The following is an 18,231-nucleotide window of genomic DNA, read 5'->3' as shown; positions in this document are numbered from 1 at the left end:
CGTGGCTCTCTGGGTGCCGAGCACTTCCGGGGTCATGTGGGCTCTGCGGCTTCACTCTGTTAAGTTCTTCCTCTAATAAATCCCATTTCACTGTACACCACGTGGTACTAGAGGTACGTATATCATGCTACTTTAATATAGACGAGAAAGTACTTTTTTGTTCCTTACTGGGTATGAATTTTGTCAAATGCTTGTGATGCACTCATGAGATTCTTATGATTTTTCTCTGATCGGTTAATGTAGCAGGTTTTTCTAATATCAGACCTTCCTTGCAACAACCTGACTTGGTCATGGTGTGTACAGTCTTTACAGACGATTAAATTCTTGCATCTCTGTTTCTATGTTTAATAGACCCATAATTTTCCTTTCCCTACTGGTTTTGGTGTCGATGTTATGTTGGCCTCAGGGAATGGGTTGTACAGATTTATATTCTTCTCTCTGTAAGAGTCTGTGTAATACTGCAATGAACTGTTCCCTGGCAGTTTGGTAGAATTTACCCATAAAATTGTTTGGGTCTGGTGTTTCTTTGTGGGAAAATGTTTTAACTACTGCTTCAAGTTAAATAGTTGTAGGACCATGTAGGCGTTCTATATTTCCTTGAGTCATTTTTGTTAGTCATATTTTTCTGTGAATATTATGTCCATTTATCCTAAGATTTCAAGTTTATTTGTATATCACAGCTGATAGTGTTCCCTTATAATCTTCTCAATCTCTGCTGTGTCTATGGTTTTATCACCTTTTTCATTTCTGAAGATTTTTGTGTTGTTTGTTTTTCTTGATCAGTCTTCATAGACATTTGTCCATTTTATTAGGCTTCTCAAAGAACTAATCTTGGCTTTCTTTTTTTAATGCTTTTTTTATTGTTATTATTGTTGTTTTGTTTTTTGAGACAGGGTCTCCCTTTGTCACCCTTGGTAGAGTGCCATGGCATCACAGCTCACAGCAACCTCAAACTCCTGAGCTTAAGCGATCCTCCTGCCTTGGCCTCCCAGAGTGCTGGAATTACAGGCATGAGCCACCACGCCCGGCCTATCTTTTCTTTTGTATCTTCGATTTGTATTTCATTAATTACAGCCTTTACCTTTATTGCTTCTTTCCTTTTGCTGTTTTTATTACCATTTGTTATTCTTTTCCTAACTCCTGAAGTCAGATATTTATTTCATAAATTTTGAAATCTTCTTCTTTTCTATCATGGGTATCAGGCTGTTGATTTCTTATAAAGCATTCACTGCTTGGCTGCATCACACAGGTTTTGATGCATCAAGTTTCTATTGTCAATTGCTTTAAAATATTTTCAATGTCCACTATGATTTCCTCTTGCACCCATGAACTATTTCAAAATAATCTTCAAAAATATCTGAAATCTGCATGCAGACTTAAAAATATATCTTCTTGTTATCCAGAAACTTAATTTCTTTGTGTTTAGAGAATGAATTAGCTCCAAGTGTTAACTGTATTGTTCAAATCTTCTATCTCTTTACTGATTTTGGGGGCTCCTTAACTTGTCATTAATGGAGAGAGGTGGTTTAGAATTCCCCAGTGTTATGGGGAATGTCAGTTTTGTCCTGCAGTTTATTATTAATAATGTTCATTTTATATGTATTGAGACTATGTATTAAAGATGCCTGAATATTTATGATTGTATCTTCTGGTGCCTTGAACCAGTTGTCATCGAGAGAGACCCTCCTCATCCTTAACGATGCTTTTGCCTTGCAGCCTTTTCTTCTGGTAGTGATGCAGCTATGGCACCCGCTGCACTTTGGTTTATAGTTACCTGGTACGTTTTTCTGACTTTCATGTTCAGTCTTTTTATGTCCTTGTATTTCAGGAGTGTCTCTTATAAGAACATATAGTTTCTTTTATTTTGTAATAAATCTGACAATCTTTTATCTGGAGAGTTTAGTGCGTTCATATTTGTCTATATTTTTTCTAGCATAATTCTTTTAAATTTTAGTATTTGCCACTTTTTTCTGATTTTTTTCTCCTTTTAGAGAGTGGCAATCTTATTGCAGTATTTGATAACTCTCCTGTCTCTTATCTGGGTTTATCTTACTATTTGTGTACTCCCTCCCAGAAAAGGGACCCCTTTTTGTTTTGCTAAGCTTCTGAAGCTGTGTTTGTGTGAGAATATTTTTATGATGCTCTCACATTTGAATGAATAAAAACTTTTAGGTGTTAAATTTGTTTATTCCAGTATTTATCCTGTTTAGGATTTGCTGAACTTCTTGGATTTGTCAGTTGATGTGTCATTTTTAGAAAATGGTCTTCAAATGCTTCCTTTGCCCATTCTGTCATCTGCTTCTAGGACTCCAGTTAGGAGCTCACTGGTCTGTTCAGTGTTGTCTCACAGATCTCTGACTCTCTGTTCTGTTTTCTAAAAGTTCATTTATTCACAATTTGTTTTAAAGTTAATTTTTTCTTTGATCTGCAGTTTAGATAACTTTGTTGTCTTGTCTTTTGCATTCTATGTTTTTTCTTCTGTTGTTTCCATTCTGTTAAGCCTTTCCAATTTATTCTTCATTTCAGATGTATTTTCATATGCATTTCAGATATATTTTCAGTTTCAGAATCTCTATTTTGTTACTTCAAAATTCTTTCCTGCTTAAATTCTCTATTCTCTCATTCACTTTGTCTTTATTTTCTTCTGTTTTCTTTAACATATTTATAAAGATATTTTAAAGTCCTTGTCTGTAAATTCCAACGTCTGGGTCATCTGTTTCTATTGACCATTTCTTCTCTGGGTTATGTGTCCTGATTTCTTGCCTGACAGATACAGTATGTGCAAGAACGTGGTGTTTTCTTGACACTCCAGTGGGAGCGAAGTATTTTGTAACTGTCCGCACCCTCCCCAAAGGGACAACCTAAGTATTCACAGATTTTCCTTTAATTATCTGTCATCACATGTTGCTGTTGAGAAGTGTGATGTCCATCTGATTCTTGTGCCTTTTGCAGATGACCTATTTTTCCATCTGGATATTTGAATTTTTTTTTTTTTTCTCATCTGTGTGATGCTTACATTTTACTACAATGTGTCTTGAGAGTTTGTTTCCCTTCTTTCCTGTTTCACGCTCTGGGCCTTTTCACCTGTCACTCATCTGTAGTTCTAGGAGTTCAACTCCATCGGCACGCAGAATTCCCTCCTTTCCCTCCGTCTTTTCTCTTGTCCATGGCCCTGCTGTCTTGCTGTTGGCCCTCAGACCCTTCTCCTACCCCTACCGTGCCCCCACCCCTATCCTGCCCACACCCTACCCGGTCTCCACCCCTACCCTGTCTCCATCCCTACACTGCCCCCACCCCTGCCCTGCCCCCACCCCTACCCGGTCTCCACCACTACACTGTCACCACCACTACCCTACCTGGACACCTACCCTGCCCCCACCCCTACCCTGTCCCAACCACTACCCTGCCCCCACCCCTACCCTATCCCCACCCTTACCCTGTCTCCACCCCTAACCTGTCCCCATCCATACACTGCCCCCACCCCTGCCCTGCCCCCACCCCTACCCTGTCCCCACTCCTACCCTGCCCCAACCCCTACCCTGCCCCCACCCCTACCCTGTCCCCACCCCTACCCTGCCCCCACCCCACTGCTCTCTCCTCCACGGCACCTGCACTTTCTGTCTCTCCCTGCTTCTTTCCAGGAAAGTTCTTCAAACTGATCTTTCAACTCACTGACTTGTTCTTCATCTGTATCCATTCACAAATCATGTATGTCATTTCAGTGACTATAACTTTAATCTTCTTATTTCCACTTTCTTTTTTAATGACTTCCTGATCCTGTTTGCATGGCCTATGCCAGGCTTACTTTTGTACCTTTGCTTCTGTCCTTCTGCTTCCAACAGCACATGTTTTCCGGACTTTTACTGCTGTGTCTCGACGCAGCTGCACTCTCCAGGCTTCCTGGTGTCCGGGCTGCGCGCCCACGTCCCTGAGGGTTCTACTTCTCTGGCAACGCGTGGGGGGAGCAGGGGAGGGGTGGTCTCCAGACAGAACCGAACTCACCCTGGGCTTGAAGGGACGGGAGTAAAAGAAAGGGGGTCCCCTCTGTTTTCCCGAACGCTTCGCCTGAGCGAGGCCGCAAGTGCTGGACGTGGCCTTGCGGGGCATCCGGAAGGTGGTGGCACACGTGGGCCCTGCTCAGCTCGTATGCCGGCCCCTCTCTGTGCTTATTTGTTTAAAAGTCCTTGTTTCACAGAAACCGTGTTGACACCACAGGTGTCCTGGAGAGCAGTTTGGGCTGCTGTGGCTCAGTGCCCCGCCCCTCTGGGCCCCATCAAAGGGGGCCCCCGTCCCCGGGCCATGTGCCAGCTCTGGGGCACAGATGTGTCACGACTCACCGCCCTCCCGGATCCCTGGCACCCCAGAGCCCAAGGCGATGCTCTCAGAGCTGCTCCTCAAATGCTACCGGAGAAGGGGATCTTGCTCCAATGCAGGCGCTGAGCCCACAGGTCTGGGGGTCCTGACCTGCATCTGCCCCGATAGGACTCTGCCCTGGGGCTACGTCTCGGCCTCTGCTTCCCCTGCGGCGTGAGTGTGGTGGTGTGTGACACCCAGCTCCTGCTTCTCTGGGGACAGGGAGGCCCACAGTGAGTGGTCCCGAGCAAAGCTGCCAGGGATTGTCCCTGCCTGTGCTCCTCCATAGGGCCTGGCTGGAGGGTGTGGGCCCTACCTGCCCCGCCCCCAGGGGCCCAGAGAATCACCGAGGCACTGGGGAGGCTCACTCCAAACACCCCGAGGCTGGCAGATCCGCATGTGGCTGGGGGTGCTCAGCCTGTAGCCGTGGTCGCACGCATACAGGGCCACCGAGCCTGGCCGGGTGCCGTTGAAGCGCAGCGTGGCATGCTTCACCTCCTCTGGGGGGCCGCAGTCCACCTCTGCAAGGGACAGCCGCCTGTCCCACACTGTCCTGCACCTGACCGACCCCCCATGCTCTGCCCTCTGTCCACCAGGCTGCAGGGCCAGGTAGGGCCCTTCCAGCACCGTCCTTCCCGGGGTGGGGGGCCTGGGAGGGCTGTCTCAACCATGGGAACTGGCTCCCCGGGTGCGTCTTTCTCCTGCCCCCTCCCGGCCCCGCCCAGCTCTGTGGGTAGGAAGAAATCCCACCCCCCACCCAACCCCATCCCTCTCACCTGCCTGGCACCGGCGTCCCGTGTACCCCGCGTGGCAGTGGCAGGAGAAGTCCGTGCCCAGGTCCTCGCAGGTGCCCCCGTTCACGCACGGGCTGCGGAAGCAGGGGGAGGGGGCTGCAGGACGCAGGGGGTCCCTCCTGAGCTGTCTTTGCCAAGGGCCTCGGGGCCGGACAGGGCATCCTGTCCCCCACACCCAGCTCCACTCACGCCCCAGGGCCGGGAGCAGCCCTGCCCGCTGGGCCTGCTTTCGCAGCCACAGACACTGTCCCCAGCCACACCGGCCTGGCCCACACCGGCCTCACCTATCTCGCAGTGCCGTCCGGAGAAGCCTGGGGGACAGTCACACTTATATTTGCCGATGTAGTGGAAGCAGGTGCCGCCGTTGTGGCAGGGGCCGGAGGCGCACGAGTCTGGCTTTCCTGGAGGCAGAGGCACCCGCTGGGTGAGGTGTCACGACTCACCGCCCTCCCGGACCCCCACACCCCAGAGCAGGGCATCTTCCCGAGCACGCCCGAGTGGCCACGGCAGCCTGGGTGGCCCATCCTCCCGCCCTCGCGCCCTGGGCCGCACCGATCTCGCAGTGCCTCCCGGTGAAGCGGTAGGGGCAGCTGCAGTGGTACTCGCCGGCCGCCTCCTTGCACGTGCCACCGTTGCGGCAGGGCCCTGAGCTGCACAGGTGTGGCCGGGCTGCGCAGAAGGACAGAGAGAGGCGGGTCAACAAGGGCCAGCCCTGGCCCTGGGAGCCCACTGCCCTCTGCCGGGTCTTCTCGGTCCGCTGGCCCTGGGTGGGCCTGGCAGGCAGGGCACACACGGGGGTGGGGCGGGCGTGGCTCACAGGCTGGAGACCCCTGCTCAGCCTCACACAGCAAAGGGCCCACCTGTCCTCTCTGCACAGAGAATCAAGCGTGTCTGTCCTCCCACCTTGACCAGTCACACCCTCACACGGCCAGTGGGGCCAGAATCCCTGACTCCTTCTTGGGGGAAGGTGCGCAGGATGGCCCTGCCTCTGGTCCCGCCGCACCCACCCTACGTGCCGAGGGCCACACAGGTGGACGTCCAAGCTCCGCTGCCCCTCCCTGAGAGCAGCCACGGCAAGTCCCCCCTTCGTCCCTCCTCTGTGCCCAGCAGTGTCCACACTGGTGGCTCCCCCTGCTCCCCTTAGCAGGAACATGGTGGGGAGAGGTCTCTGCAGTTCCTGGGGTGGGGACGGAACCAGCAGGGCAGGGACACTGGGTGCCGGGACCTGGGCAGGGAGCAGGTGTGGCTCTGGACAGGATGAGCCCTGGGTGCAGGGGCCTCTGCACCCCTCGGGGGGCGTGCAGCTGGGCAAGGGCCAGAGCGGGCCGTGGGTGCTGTGGGTGGTCCCAGGAACCTGTCAAGGTAGACCTGGCAGCTCTGCAGGGAACTGAGCAGTGGGCCTTCTCTTTGGAAACCCCTCCCTGCTGCATGCGTGGGGGGAGGCATGTGGTCCCAGGGGTCAGACTGTCGGGGTCCTGCCCTCGGGGACATGGCACAGAGCAGGAGAGATGCCCTGGGAAGGTTCCAGGTGAACCCAACGAGGTGCTAGGGTTCCCAGTTCCTTAGCCCCAGGAGGACGGGCCACGCTGGGGTCAGGTGGCACCCTGGGCACCGGCCAAGGGATGCCGGGCGTGCTGGAGGGTCACCGGTGGGCGTCCTGGGTGGGCGCTGGGAAGGACAGCTCTGCACACCCGCGGTGCACTCACCAACAACACTCATATTTGCTTCAAGTGGCTAAATGTTGTGAAATGTCGACATTCTCCCACTGAATGAGATCTAACCCAAGTCCTAATGAAACTTAAAAAAAAAAAAAAAACTTAGTGCAATGATTTTAAAATCTGTCTGTAAAAATGCTGAGCAGGAAGTGAAGCCTGTTGGGAGGAGAGCAAGGTCATGACCCGCCGGCCTGGCACTGCCGCAGAGCACAGGGCAGCGCTGGCGACAGAACGCCCGCAGAGCTGGGGAGCGCTGGACCCTGCAGAGCTGGGGCGCGGCAGCCCCTGAGGAGATGGGGAGCAGCAGCCCTGCGGAGATGGGGCGTGGTAGCCCCCGAGGAGGTGGGGAGCACTAGACCCTGCGGAGATGGGGCGTGGTAGCCCCTGTGGAGGTGGGGAGCACTAGACCCTGCAGAGATGGGGCGTGGTAGCCCCTGTGGAGGTGGGGAGCACTAGCCCCCGCGTAGGTGGGGAGCACTAGACCCTGCAGAGCTGGGGCACAGCAGCCCCCTTGGAGATGGGGAGCACTAGACCCCGCAGAGATGGGGTGCTAGACTCCACGGAGATGGGGTGCGGTAGCCCCCGCGGAGACTGGGCGAGGCGGCTGCCGGACTGCAGATGACGTGGAAAACTGGGAAAGCAACGGAGACTCAGACGGTGGGGAAGACGCAAATGGAGGGTGCTCTCCAGGTGCTGGGCCGCCGCCTACCTTTCTCGCAGTGCTTGCCGTGGAAGCCTCGCGGGCACGAGCACGTGTAGGAGTCATCCTGGGTGTCGCAGGAGCCTCCGTTGAAGCAGGGGTCCGAGTCGCAGGGCGACGGCAGGGCTGGGGGCAGAGAGCGATCTGGAGAGTGTGCCTCAGCCGAGCCCGCCGGTCACCTGGCGTCCTGTCTAGAACCAGGGCCACTCAAACACGTCTGCGGTGCCTCGGCTCTCTCCGCCGGCTCTGAAGGCCTCTGGGAGTCTCTGATGTTCTTGGTTTTACCAGATCTCACCTCCCCCCTTTGGGGTAGGGTGGCGCTAAGCCGCAGTGTCCTGCATCACTGTCGTCACCACATAGGACTGTGATCCAAACCCCCGTGATGCACGGGTCATCCACACACTAACGAGCACGTCGCAGTGGCTGTATCTAGTGACACACACCTGCTAGCTCGCGTGGGCCCAGGGAAGACCCCGCGTGGCTTGCACACTTGTGGAAGTGCTCTACCTCCGAGAGCTGACTCAGTGCAGCACGGGGGCGGGGGCCGTGAAGAGAGGTTCCTGCGCGTGCGGGTTCGTCCAGAGCCAGAGGGAACCTGCCTCCCCACGGCTGTCTCCTCCCAGACACCCACCCCTGGGCTCTGGCCGGGCCCTGAGCCACTCACAGTGACTGGCGTTGTGGTCGGTGTGGCAGACGCAGAGGTAGCTGCCCCCGTACTCCATGCAGTAGCCCCCGTCCGGGCACTGCGTGTTCATGTTGCAGGGCATGGCTGTGACTTCTGCAGAGAAAGGAGCAGTCAGTCCCGGGTCCCACCTGTCTTCCTGGGGACCCCGTGTCCTCGCCAAGGGTGGGGCTCCCCAAGGCCCAGTGACCCCCAACAGGGTGACCAGGTCCAGGCTCTCTTGTAGCCAGCCCCTCTTGGGGTGGGGTTGGGGGATCTGGGTTCTGGGCCTATAGACCCTGGCCCAGGCCCAGCCACCACTCTTACCCTCACCGCAGACACTTGGGGACAGGGCAGGAGGGTGCTCCCCGTCCCAGCCCTGGCACCTACCGAATTCACAGAAGAGCCCGAAGAAGCCCGGGGGGCACTGGCAGAGGGTGGCATTGGTGCCCAGGCATCGGCCCCCGTTGCGGCACTCACAGTGGCTGGGGGTTCCTGCCATGGACAGAGGGAGGGGCCTCCCATGTGGGGTGCAGGAAGATGGGTTCTCTCCTGCCCCTGCCCTGCTCCTGGCCACTCCCCATAAAGATTGCGGGTGCACACACTCACACTTGCACACACAGCCTCTCATGGCTGTTTTCTGCACGCACAGTCCACGGACAGACCCTCCCCGGGTCTCCCGCCCCAGCCCTGGCCCCGCGGCCCGGCAACCCAGACGCACTCTCCCTGCAGTCCTGGCCCATGAAGCCCTCAGGGCACTCGCACACGTAGCCCTGGTCTGCGTCCACACAGGTGCCCCCGTTCTGGCAGGGCGCCGAGAGGCAGGCGTCAGGCTCGGGGTGGCTTCCTGCAAGAAAGGCAGTGGTCACTGCGGCCACCATGGCCACGTAGGAGCAGGGGGGAGGCTGAGGGTGGGGGAGGGCTGGCTCCCTGTGCAGTGCCCTCCACATTGCCTGCTGGGTTTGAACCTCTGTTCTCAGGGCCAAGTGGGATTTCAGCCAGGAGCTCAGTTTCTGGAAACTGACTTGCTGCGGCCGCACACCTGGCTCAGCACCTCCCAGCTCTTTCTCTGGATGGAAGGAGCACACACTTCCTTATTCTAACATTTAATTTACTGGATATCAATACAGCCACTCCATCCTTCTCTGGAGCAATGTTTGTCAACTTCTTACTTTTTCTTTTTAATTCAGATGTTCAATTTCTTCATGTACTCTTTTTAAAATTTTCAGCATCTTATAGGTGTACAAATATTTAGGTTACGTATATTGCCTTTGCCCACCTGAGTCAGAGCTTCAAGCTGTCCATCCCCCAGACAGTGCACACGGCACCCATTAGGTGTGAATTGACCCATCCCCTCCTCCCTCTCCCATCTGCCCGACACCCCATGAATGTTATTCCTGTATGTGCTCTTAGGTGTCGATCAGTTAATACCAATTTGCTGGTGAGTACATGTGGTGCTTGTTTTTCCATTCTTGTGATACTTCACTTAGAATGGGCTCCAGCTCTAACCAGGATAATACAACAGGTGTTAGTTCACCACCGCTTTTTGTGGCTGAGTAGAACTCCATAGTGGAACGTATACCACGTTCTATTAATCCATCCATGTATTGATGGGCACGTGGGTTGTTTCCGCAGCTTTGCGATTGTGAATTGTGCTGCTGTAAACATTCGAGTGCAGGTGTTTTTTATAGAATGCCTTTTGTTCCTTGGGTAGATGCCCAGTAAGGAGGAAACATAATTTCCTCCTTAATTACTTAAACTCAGAATGAATCTGAGCAGTCTGTCTGTGGATCTGCCTGGGGAGAAGCTGCCCAGGCTGCGTCCACGGCCATCGGCACCCAGCGAGGCCTGGAGCGTGGCCAGTGGCCGCACGCTCAAGCCCTGTTTCTATGCCGTGGGCTGTAACCCGGCTGGCCTCTTCACTGACTGACCACGTCATAATCAGCGCTGACAGCAGCATGAAACAGAATAGAAAACAGCGGGTTGCGTCGCATGAGGCAAAGGTTCTTTCTGAGTCCCACAGCCCTCCCCTCGCAGGGTGAGGGTTCTGCAGTGGGAGGACGGACGGAAAGAAGACAGGGATGACCCACACTGGGAGACAGGCTCTGGGAACTTTGTCATCCACCGTTGCATTTTGCAGACGGAAACCAAGGCCCAGAAAGGGCAAGAGGTCGCTCAGCCTCACACAGCAGGTTGTGTGGCCTGAGCCTTGGCAGGAGCCTTCTGTTCTCCCTGTGGTCCACAGCTCGGCAAGAGGCTGGGGCAGGGAGGGCTGGGAGGAGGGAGGAGAGCAGAGGCAGAGGAGGGGCTGAGCGGGACAGTGAGGGAGGAGAGGGAGAGAGGGGCTATGGCAGTGGCCCCGCACATGACCGTTGTCACCCATGCAGGGCTGTGGGCACTTGGGCAGTTACCTGTCTCACAGTGAGGTCCCTCGAAGGGCTCCGCACACACGCAGGTGTAATTCCCCACGAGGTCCACACAGGAGCCTCCGTTGAGGCAGGGGCTAGAGCTGCACTCGTCCACCTCTGGGGGGGCAGCAGACGAGGGGGGGGCTTGGCTTGAGCCAGGCTGTAACCGCCCTGCACCAGCATCTGGCCACCGGTCGGAGCCCCACCCCGCCCCAGGGCAAGCTACTCACCCGTCTCGCAGGCTGCCCCCGTGTACCCAGCCAGGCACACGCACACCGCAGAGCCGCTCTCTGCCTGGCACTGGCCACCGTTTTGACACTCTTTGGTGTCACAGGGGGATTGGGCTACAAGGGAAGAGGTGTGGACGGGTCATTGGACTCGGGCTGTGGTTGCCTGGTGGGGCAAAAGCTCCTGGGGACACCTGCGGAGCCCCACCCCCCACACTCAGCTTGCAGGCAGGGGGCCGGCAGGGGTCTCCGAGGGTGATAGGGGCAGGGCCTACCCAGGGCCGCTCAGAGCCCCGTCTGAACTGGGTCAGATTCAGCAAACCTGGTGGGGGGGCGGAGTGCGTGCTGGGCGGGGGCAGGGGCAGCGGGGATGAACTGACCCTCCCCAGGGCGGTCTCCAGCCACGCGGACGGTGGCGGGAGCTGTTGCAGACCCCGAAGGGGGTTCTGGGGCCCGGGCTGGGACCAAGCCGTGAATATGAAGGGTGCACAGCACCCAGGGGGTAGGAGGGGCCGGATGGGGCGGGGTGAGGGCTGAGGTGGCGAAGGTGGTCCCCCAATCAGGAATGGCCATGCGCAGGGATCCAGGCCCCTGGTCACAGGGTGGGAGTGAGCTGGGGGTGCCCACCCTCCACCCGGCCTCCTCGCTGGATGCCGGCCCTCCTTGATCCCTGGAGTACCTGGCCCGGTGTCCCAGCTCCTGCCTTTGTCCCCACCCCCCACCCCCACCCCCCCACCCCCACTGCAGAGTGGGGGAGGGGAGAGGGCCACATCTCATATCTTGCTGACAGCTCATTCCAAAACCAACTCGATACAGAGAGCAGACGGGGCCCAGAGCACGTGGCACCCCTGGAGTCATGCGGGCACAGTGGGACCCTGCTCCTTGGCGTGGGAAGGAGACAGGAGGGCCCGACCCCACCCCCCAGGAGGTATAGAAGCACTTTGGTGGCTGGGGGCACATGGTGACCCCGTCTCCTTGACCAGAGTGACCACTCAGAGCAAAGCCACATGCACGTCCTCAGCTATGGCTGGGGGCTCCCTGCTGTGGGCTCAGGGGCTGGGGCGGGCCCCCTGGTCTCAGGAGCCTCTCTGTGGGGTCAGGTGGGGGCTTGTGCCTGAGGGTGTTGCCACAGCCACACCCAGGAAGCCACGGCTCAGGGCCAGGGCCACACGCAGCCAGTGAGCTGCAGAACCAGGACCTAAGCCAGGCTCCCGGCGCCAGGCTCAGGCCCTCTGAGGGCCTCCCCGAACCTGGGGCGGGCCACTGCCGAGGCGTGGCTGCCAGCCTGCCCGACATTGGCGGGGAGCAGCCGGCTCTCCTCGGAGCTCTGCCCGCCCATCCTGGGGTCTCTCCTCAGGCCCTGCGTCCCCTGCAGCCAGGCCCCGGCCGGCGCTACACGAGGAGCAAGCTTCCTGCGAGGGGGGAAGGAGACCTGCTGGCCTCCCCGGTGGCGACCAGTGGGCAGAGGCCTGCTGGGCTGTCTGAGCGAGCCGCTGCCTCACCCCCTCCCTCGCTTAGGATCAGGGGAGGAAGAAAAACTCCTCTGCTTGGGATGTGCTCTGACCCAAGGGTGCGGGAGCAGCGTGTCCCCTGGGCCCACCTGTCCTTGCTTGTGTGTGACCTTTCAATGCACAAGCCCCTTTTGCCAGCTGGAAATTCTGCTTTGCTCCTTTCGCACCTTAAAATCACATTTCCCCTGCAGAATTTTATTCCCATGTGTTGTTAGGTATGAAAGTCATTTATTGTTATTCAACTATATTTCTCTCCAATAAAAATATGTATATATGGCTGGGCGCGGTGGCTCACACCTATGATCCTAGCACTCTGGGAGGCTGAGGCAAGCGGATTGCTCGAGGTTAGGAGTTCGAAACCAGCCTGAGCAAGAGCTAGACCCCCATCTCTACTATAAATACAAAGAAATTAATTGGACAACTAATATATATAGAAAAAAATTAGCCGGGCATGGTGGCGCATGCCTGTAGTCCCAGCTACTCGGGAGGCTGAGGCAGGAGGATTGCTTGAGCCCAGGAGTTTGAGGTTGCTGTGAGCTAGGCTGACGCCACAGCACTCACTCTAGCCTGGGCAACAAAGCGAGACTCTGTCTCAAAAAAAAATGTATATATGCTGGAGTTAAACACATAAAACTTCCTGTGGCCATAAATCTATGATAGAATTTTTTTTCTAGATAGAAATAGTGATACAGTTGCTACTTGAACATATTTGATCTAAAGAATCTGTTACATGTTTTTACAACACAGAGCAGCGGGTGCATTGGGGTACATGTCCAGCTGGGCCAGTCAGGGAGCAGGTGGTTACGGTGCTTGGATTTTAGGGAATTCTAAAGCTTCCCAAGTGGAGCCCTATAGTGAGACTGGGGGCTGCAGTGGGGGTCCCCCTTTCTTCATCAGGTGTGGGAAGGGCAAGGGTGAAGGCTCAAGAGGTGCTGGTCTGTGGACAGGGAAGTGGAGGCCGAACCTGGTGGCAGCTGCTGCAGAAGAGCAGGCTTGGGGGGAGGCAAGCCTAGCCCCTGCCCGGAGGCGGGAGAGAAAAGCTGCTGGAGCAGCTGGGCTGGGGAGGGGCAGGTGGAGAGAGTGGCGGGGTCGGGCTGCCCACATGGGGTGCCACCTCCCTGCAGTGGCAGACTTGCTGGGATGGGCTGTCCTAGGCCTCACTCCTGCAGCCAGTGGAGCCACTGGGGCCCGGTGGTTTCCTATTACCTGTCTCACAGGTGGGTCCCCCGAAGCCGGCCGGGCAGCGGCAGCTGAAGCTGTTGACGCCGTGGGTGCAGGTGCCGCCGTTCTGGCACGGCTGGGACGCGCACTCGTTCACATCTGAAACACGGGGTGGGCTGGGGCCTCAGTGGAGGGAGCGGGGCTGGGTGGGGACAGGCGGGCCGGCCCTGAGCTCGACAGGGCAGCCAGGGCCAGCAGCACCCGCCCACCGCACTGGCTGTCAGGGAGCCCAGGCATCTGGTCCCCACAGCCCCCCAAGCATGCCACCCACACTGTGGGGACAGAGACCTTGGTGCCCTCGGCGCCCCTGGTTGTGCCTTCGCTGTGCCTCCTGAGCCCCGTGCAACCCTGTCCTGGGCCAGCCACTCACCCAGGTGGCACCTCCGCCCTGTGAAGCCCGACAGGCAGGAGCAGGTGTAGGAGGGGTTGCCTGTGACGCAGTCGTCGATGCACTTGCCGCCGTTGAGGCACGGGCGCAGAGCCAGGCACACGGAGGCTGCGGGCACAGGGGGGAGCTACAGCCTCACGTGCCGCCTCGCAGACTTGGGCCGGAGAGCCGGGCACAGGGCCACGTCCCCATCCCTCCCCTGACCCAGAGGGTCGACCTCCGGGCAATGACGTGACCGCAGCACTGGTGGCAGAGCCTGCACGGTGCCACTTCCCAGGTCTGTGCAGGGAGCCCAGCACCGGGGACCTGCTGTCTGCCTGGACCTGCTGCCGCAGGGCCCGGAGCTTGGGCTGCGGCTTCTGCAGAGACAGACTCCCCAGAACCACTCTCACCCCCAGCAGCTTCCTGCTGCCTCACTCCTTCCCAACACTGCCACGGACAGTTCTAGAAAGTCGGCATGCTCAGCCTCCCTTCCTGGTTTCCCTGCGTGTAAATTGAGAGGCTGGCACTCAGTGTTCAGAGTCAGTGTTTCTTGGAGCATGGCCTGCCACCCAGGGAGGGCCTCCTGGGGTCCCCGGGGTCTGGGACTGGAGCGTCATGCCCAGTCCCTCTAGGAAGGGCATGGCTCAGGGGGCTCCCGTCCCTGGAGGAGCAAGGCCCTGAAAGCTGCGATTACAAAGCACAAACGGGCAGGTGACTGAAGGATGAGTGGACTCTGCCTGTCTCCAGGAGGCCCCGGGAGACTCGGGGAAGGACCGGGTGGTCCGGCACACCGTGAAGGCTGCGGACGCCTCTGCACTGTTTCTGCTCCTCGCTGGCACCCCCATCCTCTTGGCAGCTCAGCCCTGTCGCGGCTCTGGCTGCGCTGCGGCTGCAGGAGTCCCGCCACCCTGGGAGTTAGACTTCCAGACGTGGCTGCGTGCCTCTCAGGTATGAACGGACCCACCTTCCTGAGGAAGCCCATGTTTACTGAACCCGGGAACTGGAGGCCTGGCTTGCAGTGGCTGTGTCCTGGCTGCGTCCCGCCCCACCCAGCGGCACCTCCTCCCGCGGCTCCTCCCCAGACTTGGGACAGCGAAGGGAAGCTCTCCACATTGGGATTGGGTCCCCGAGGGGCTCTGGGGTCACCTCTCCAGGCTCCCAGCCTGCAGCCCCTCCGGGGAGCATGGGCCCGGCCACACCTGCGCCCCCTTAGTCCTCAACCACAACCCGAGCCCCTGGCCACTGGCGAGTAACCAGACCTCACCGCCCACTGCTCCAGGAGCGGCTGACAGTGCTGTCCCCACGCTCAACCACTCACATGGAGCCCGGGTGGGCAGGGCAGGCGCGGCTCGGGGGCGGGGCCTAGGGCTGCAGGTGGGCTCCGCGCTGGTGCTCTGCTTGCTCTCTGGGCTGGGGGTGGCAGCCCCTTGAGCACATCCTCCCTAAGCTCAGACTCAAGCTGGGGCTTGTTCAAGCCCCATCGCGGGCTCATCCTCGGGTGAGCTCCTGGTGTGCACACTGTCGCCGCGCTACCCAGTGGTGTGTGCGCACGTCCGCCCCCAAGCCGCCCTGCTGCGCGTGCAGGTCTCTGTTCCCCACAACCCCCATGGTGCGCGCAGGCCTGCAGCCTGCTGGTCCTGCCCTGCGCTCGCTGCTGGAAAAGCCGCCAGCTCCAGCCTGGCCGCTGCTGGAAAAGCCGCCAGCTCCAGCCTGGCCGCGGGTGGCAGGTGAGCGGCGCGGGCTCCGTGAAGGCTCCTGCGAGCGGCCCGGCAGCGGCTGCTGGATCGCGCGGCGCCCACCCCGCACGTGAACTGCGTGGGATGCAGCAGAAGGTTCCGTGACGCCCCAGGGCCGCGCCAGAGCCGGGATCCACCCCCGGGACCCGCCCTCTGCTCGTGCAGTCTGGGCCGAAGGGACCCCTCCTGCAACTGTCTCCTCGACGCTATGCTCGGGTTTGTCAAAGACACCAAACCCTACCAAGCAGCGAGGCCCTGGCAGATTCGAGGCGATGAGAAAACAGGCCTCGCAGGTGTCCTGGGGCTTCTGGAGACCACGGGATGCCCCTTCCCCGCCACCGTCCGCGGCCCTCATCGCTTGAGGGCCCAGAACTCTTTGCACCCCAACCACCATCTCCAGAGGATCCTCCGCCACCCCGCCCAGAGCAGAGGCACGAAGGGTTCTCCAGGGAGAAACTGAGGCTCAGGGACCAGCGGGGACTTGCTCAGGTTTGTGCGCCCGTGACCGAGGCGGCTGAGCCAGGAGTCCGCAGCCCCTGCGCTTGTGTTCAGCGTCCCACCCTCCTCTCGTCCCTCGCCCCTTTTGCCGCCGACCCCTTCCTCAGCCCTGCCCGCCCTGTCCTCTTACTTGTATGGCCGCAGCCCCCCACGCGCACCTGGGCATCATCGATTCTGAACGCCCAGCGCCCGGGCACGCCCACGTTGGTGGTGGTCTCCACCTCGGCCACGTCCGCTGTGCGGGAGCCGGGGATGCTGAAGTAGCGCCGCCCGTCGCCCGCATTGAAGCCGGCCTGGGGGGGTGTGGGGCAGTGAGGTGGGTGTCTGGCTGTGCAGCTGGTGGGGCTCCCGCCCCGTTCCTGCCGGGGTCAACCGCCTCCCAGCTCGTCCTGGGCCCAAGCACAGTTGCGAAAGACCCTGACCCTAGCCCCCACCCCTGCCGCGTTGGCCACCTTGGGGCCTCTCCCAGCCGCGGGAAGTGGACCTGGCAAAGGTTGGTGGCTGGGGGTGTGTGTGGCCCAAGGCACTGGCCCAGCAGCCACCTCCTGGTGTCACTCCCTCCACACCTGGGACCTCGAGCCAGTCACAGCCCCTGGCCAGGGCACACAGAACCCAGCGCATGTCTGCTGCTACTGCGGCTGTTAAACAGGGCCTGCGGGGCTAGGCCGGTGGGTCGGGGGGCAGAGGTGCCCTTGGGCCTGAGGATTTCTGCGATTCTGGGCAGCAAGGGGCCCCAGGTGTATATGCTAAACGTGGTCACCTCATGCTGGTCTCTGAGTAGTACTGGGAAGGGGTCTGCCTACAGTGACCCCCGCCTGCCTCATCCGCTCATGACAGTCCTGGCAGGGGGAGCAGGGACCCTGAACACTGAGCACCAGCCTGCACCCACCCACCTGGGCTGCGATGCCCCCCAGGCCAGTGGCATTGCCCCCGCTGCTGGCGTGCGTGCCCGTGGTCCACGAGATGGACTCGTAGTTGAAGATGGTGAAGGAGAACTTGCCGTCGGTGATGAGCACGGTCTGGAACGTGTTGACCTGCCGAGGAGAGGGGCTGAGCAGGGTCCTGCCCCGTCCCACACGGCCCTGCCCTGTCCGCCGTCCCTGCACAGTGTCATCATCCATGAGCCCTTGACTCGCTCAATGTCTGCCTCCCCCACTGGACAGTCAGCCAGGGCGGGCCCTGATGGCCCCGTCCTCTGCATCCCAGGGCCTGTGACCCGCACTGGCCCTGTCCCCACCCCCGCCCCACACTGGTGCCCAGCAAGTGAGCAGGGCCCGAGGAGGGGCAGACACTGTCCCTGCCCGCCAGGGCTTGGAGGGTTAGGGTTCATTCCGCCAAATCCATAGAATCTTCTGCGTGAAATAAAAACATAAAAAGAGAAAGAGGAAAGATAAAAGAGGAACCAAGGAAAAGCATTTTTAATAATTAGGTTTTAAGGTTTTCACAGAATTCTATTCCATGAGAATACTGGTGGGTCAGTGTGTACATAAGACACGCAGCATCAGCTTGGGGCAAAGGACTGGGATTGCTTATGAAATGATCTTGGCACAAATAGAAAACTCTCTGAAAAGAATTAGATAAGAGCCCTGCCTTACACCACACATGCAAACAAATCCCAAACCGAGTAAGGTTTCAATGAGAGACCACAGAAGTCCCAGCAGAAAACGCAGCCAATGCGTGCAGCTCGGGAAAGAGACTGGACCTTTGCGTGTCAACAACAAAACCCAAAGGGAGATGTATGCATTTGACTCCAAAAATTTCTGAATATTAAAAAAATGCCAAATGTCTGCTCAACTGGAATAGCAAACAGCAAAGTGAAAATCATATTTTTAGCATATATAGAAGATAAAACTATCGCTATCCTTAACTCGAGCAGAACTTCTACGGATCAACTGGATAAAGACCAAAAGTCTGACTGAGGCGCTGGCCACAGCTGTGCACAGACACGTCACAGCAGAGGCCCGCCGGCCAGAGACACCGGGACAAACCGCTGTCACCAGAGATCAAAGGCGCGTGAGGTTAAAGACACACAGCCTT

At 58.0% G+C, this 18,231-nt stretch overlaps 1 protein-coding gene across 2 annotated transcripts in view; it reads right to left on the bottom strand.

The window, feature by feature from the left end:
• The window catches only part of SNED1 (sushi, nidogen and EGF like domains 1), a 67,870-nt gene that overhangs the window by 24,728 nt on the left and 24,911 nt on the right, over window positions 1-18,231 (bottom strand). For both annotated transcript variants that reach the window (XM_020288078.2, XM_076006122.1), the window contains exons 3-16: window positions 17,088-17,228; window positions 16,325-16,487; window positions 13,961-14,086; window positions 13,576-13,689; window positions 10,862-10,975; window positions 10,635-10,748; window positions 8,945-9,070; window positions 8,614-8,718; window positions 8,227-8,340; window positions 7,572-7,688; window positions 5,700-5,816; window positions 5,432-5,548; window positions 5,130-5,243; window positions 4,701-4,874 (exon numbers count right to left, since the gene is read on the bottom strand). In XM_020288078.2, the coding sequence (XP_020143667.2) occupies window positions 4,701-4,874; window positions 5,130-5,243; window positions 5,432-5,548; window positions 5,700-5,816; window positions 7,572-7,688; window positions 8,227-8,340; window positions 8,614-8,718; window positions 8,945-9,070; window positions 10,635-10,748; window positions 10,862-10,975; window positions 13,576-13,689; window positions 13,961-14,086; window positions 16,325-16,487; window positions 17,088-17,228 (1,756 nt within the window). The remainder of the gene's footprint in view (window positions 1-4,700; window positions 4,875-5,129; window positions 5,244-5,431; window positions 5,549-5,699; window positions 5,817-7,571; window positions 7,689-8,226; window positions 8,341-8,613; window positions 8,719-8,944; window positions 9,071-10,634; window positions 10,749-10,861; window positions 10,976-13,575; window positions 13,690-13,960; window positions 14,087-16,324; window positions 16,488-17,087; window positions 17,229-18,231) is intronic.

This window comes from Microcebus murinus, chromosome 8 (genome assembly GCF_040939455.1).
Source record: "Microcebus murinus isolate Inina chromosome 8, M.murinus_Inina_mat1.0, whole genome shotgun sequence".
In the NCBI taxonomy this organism is placed as follows: domain Eukaryota; kingdom Metazoa; phylum Chordata; class Mammalia; order Primates; family Cheirogaleidae; genus Microcebus; species Microcebus murinus.
Note: the sequence above shows the minus strand (reverse complement) of the source record. Positions and strands in the feature narration are given on the sequence as shown.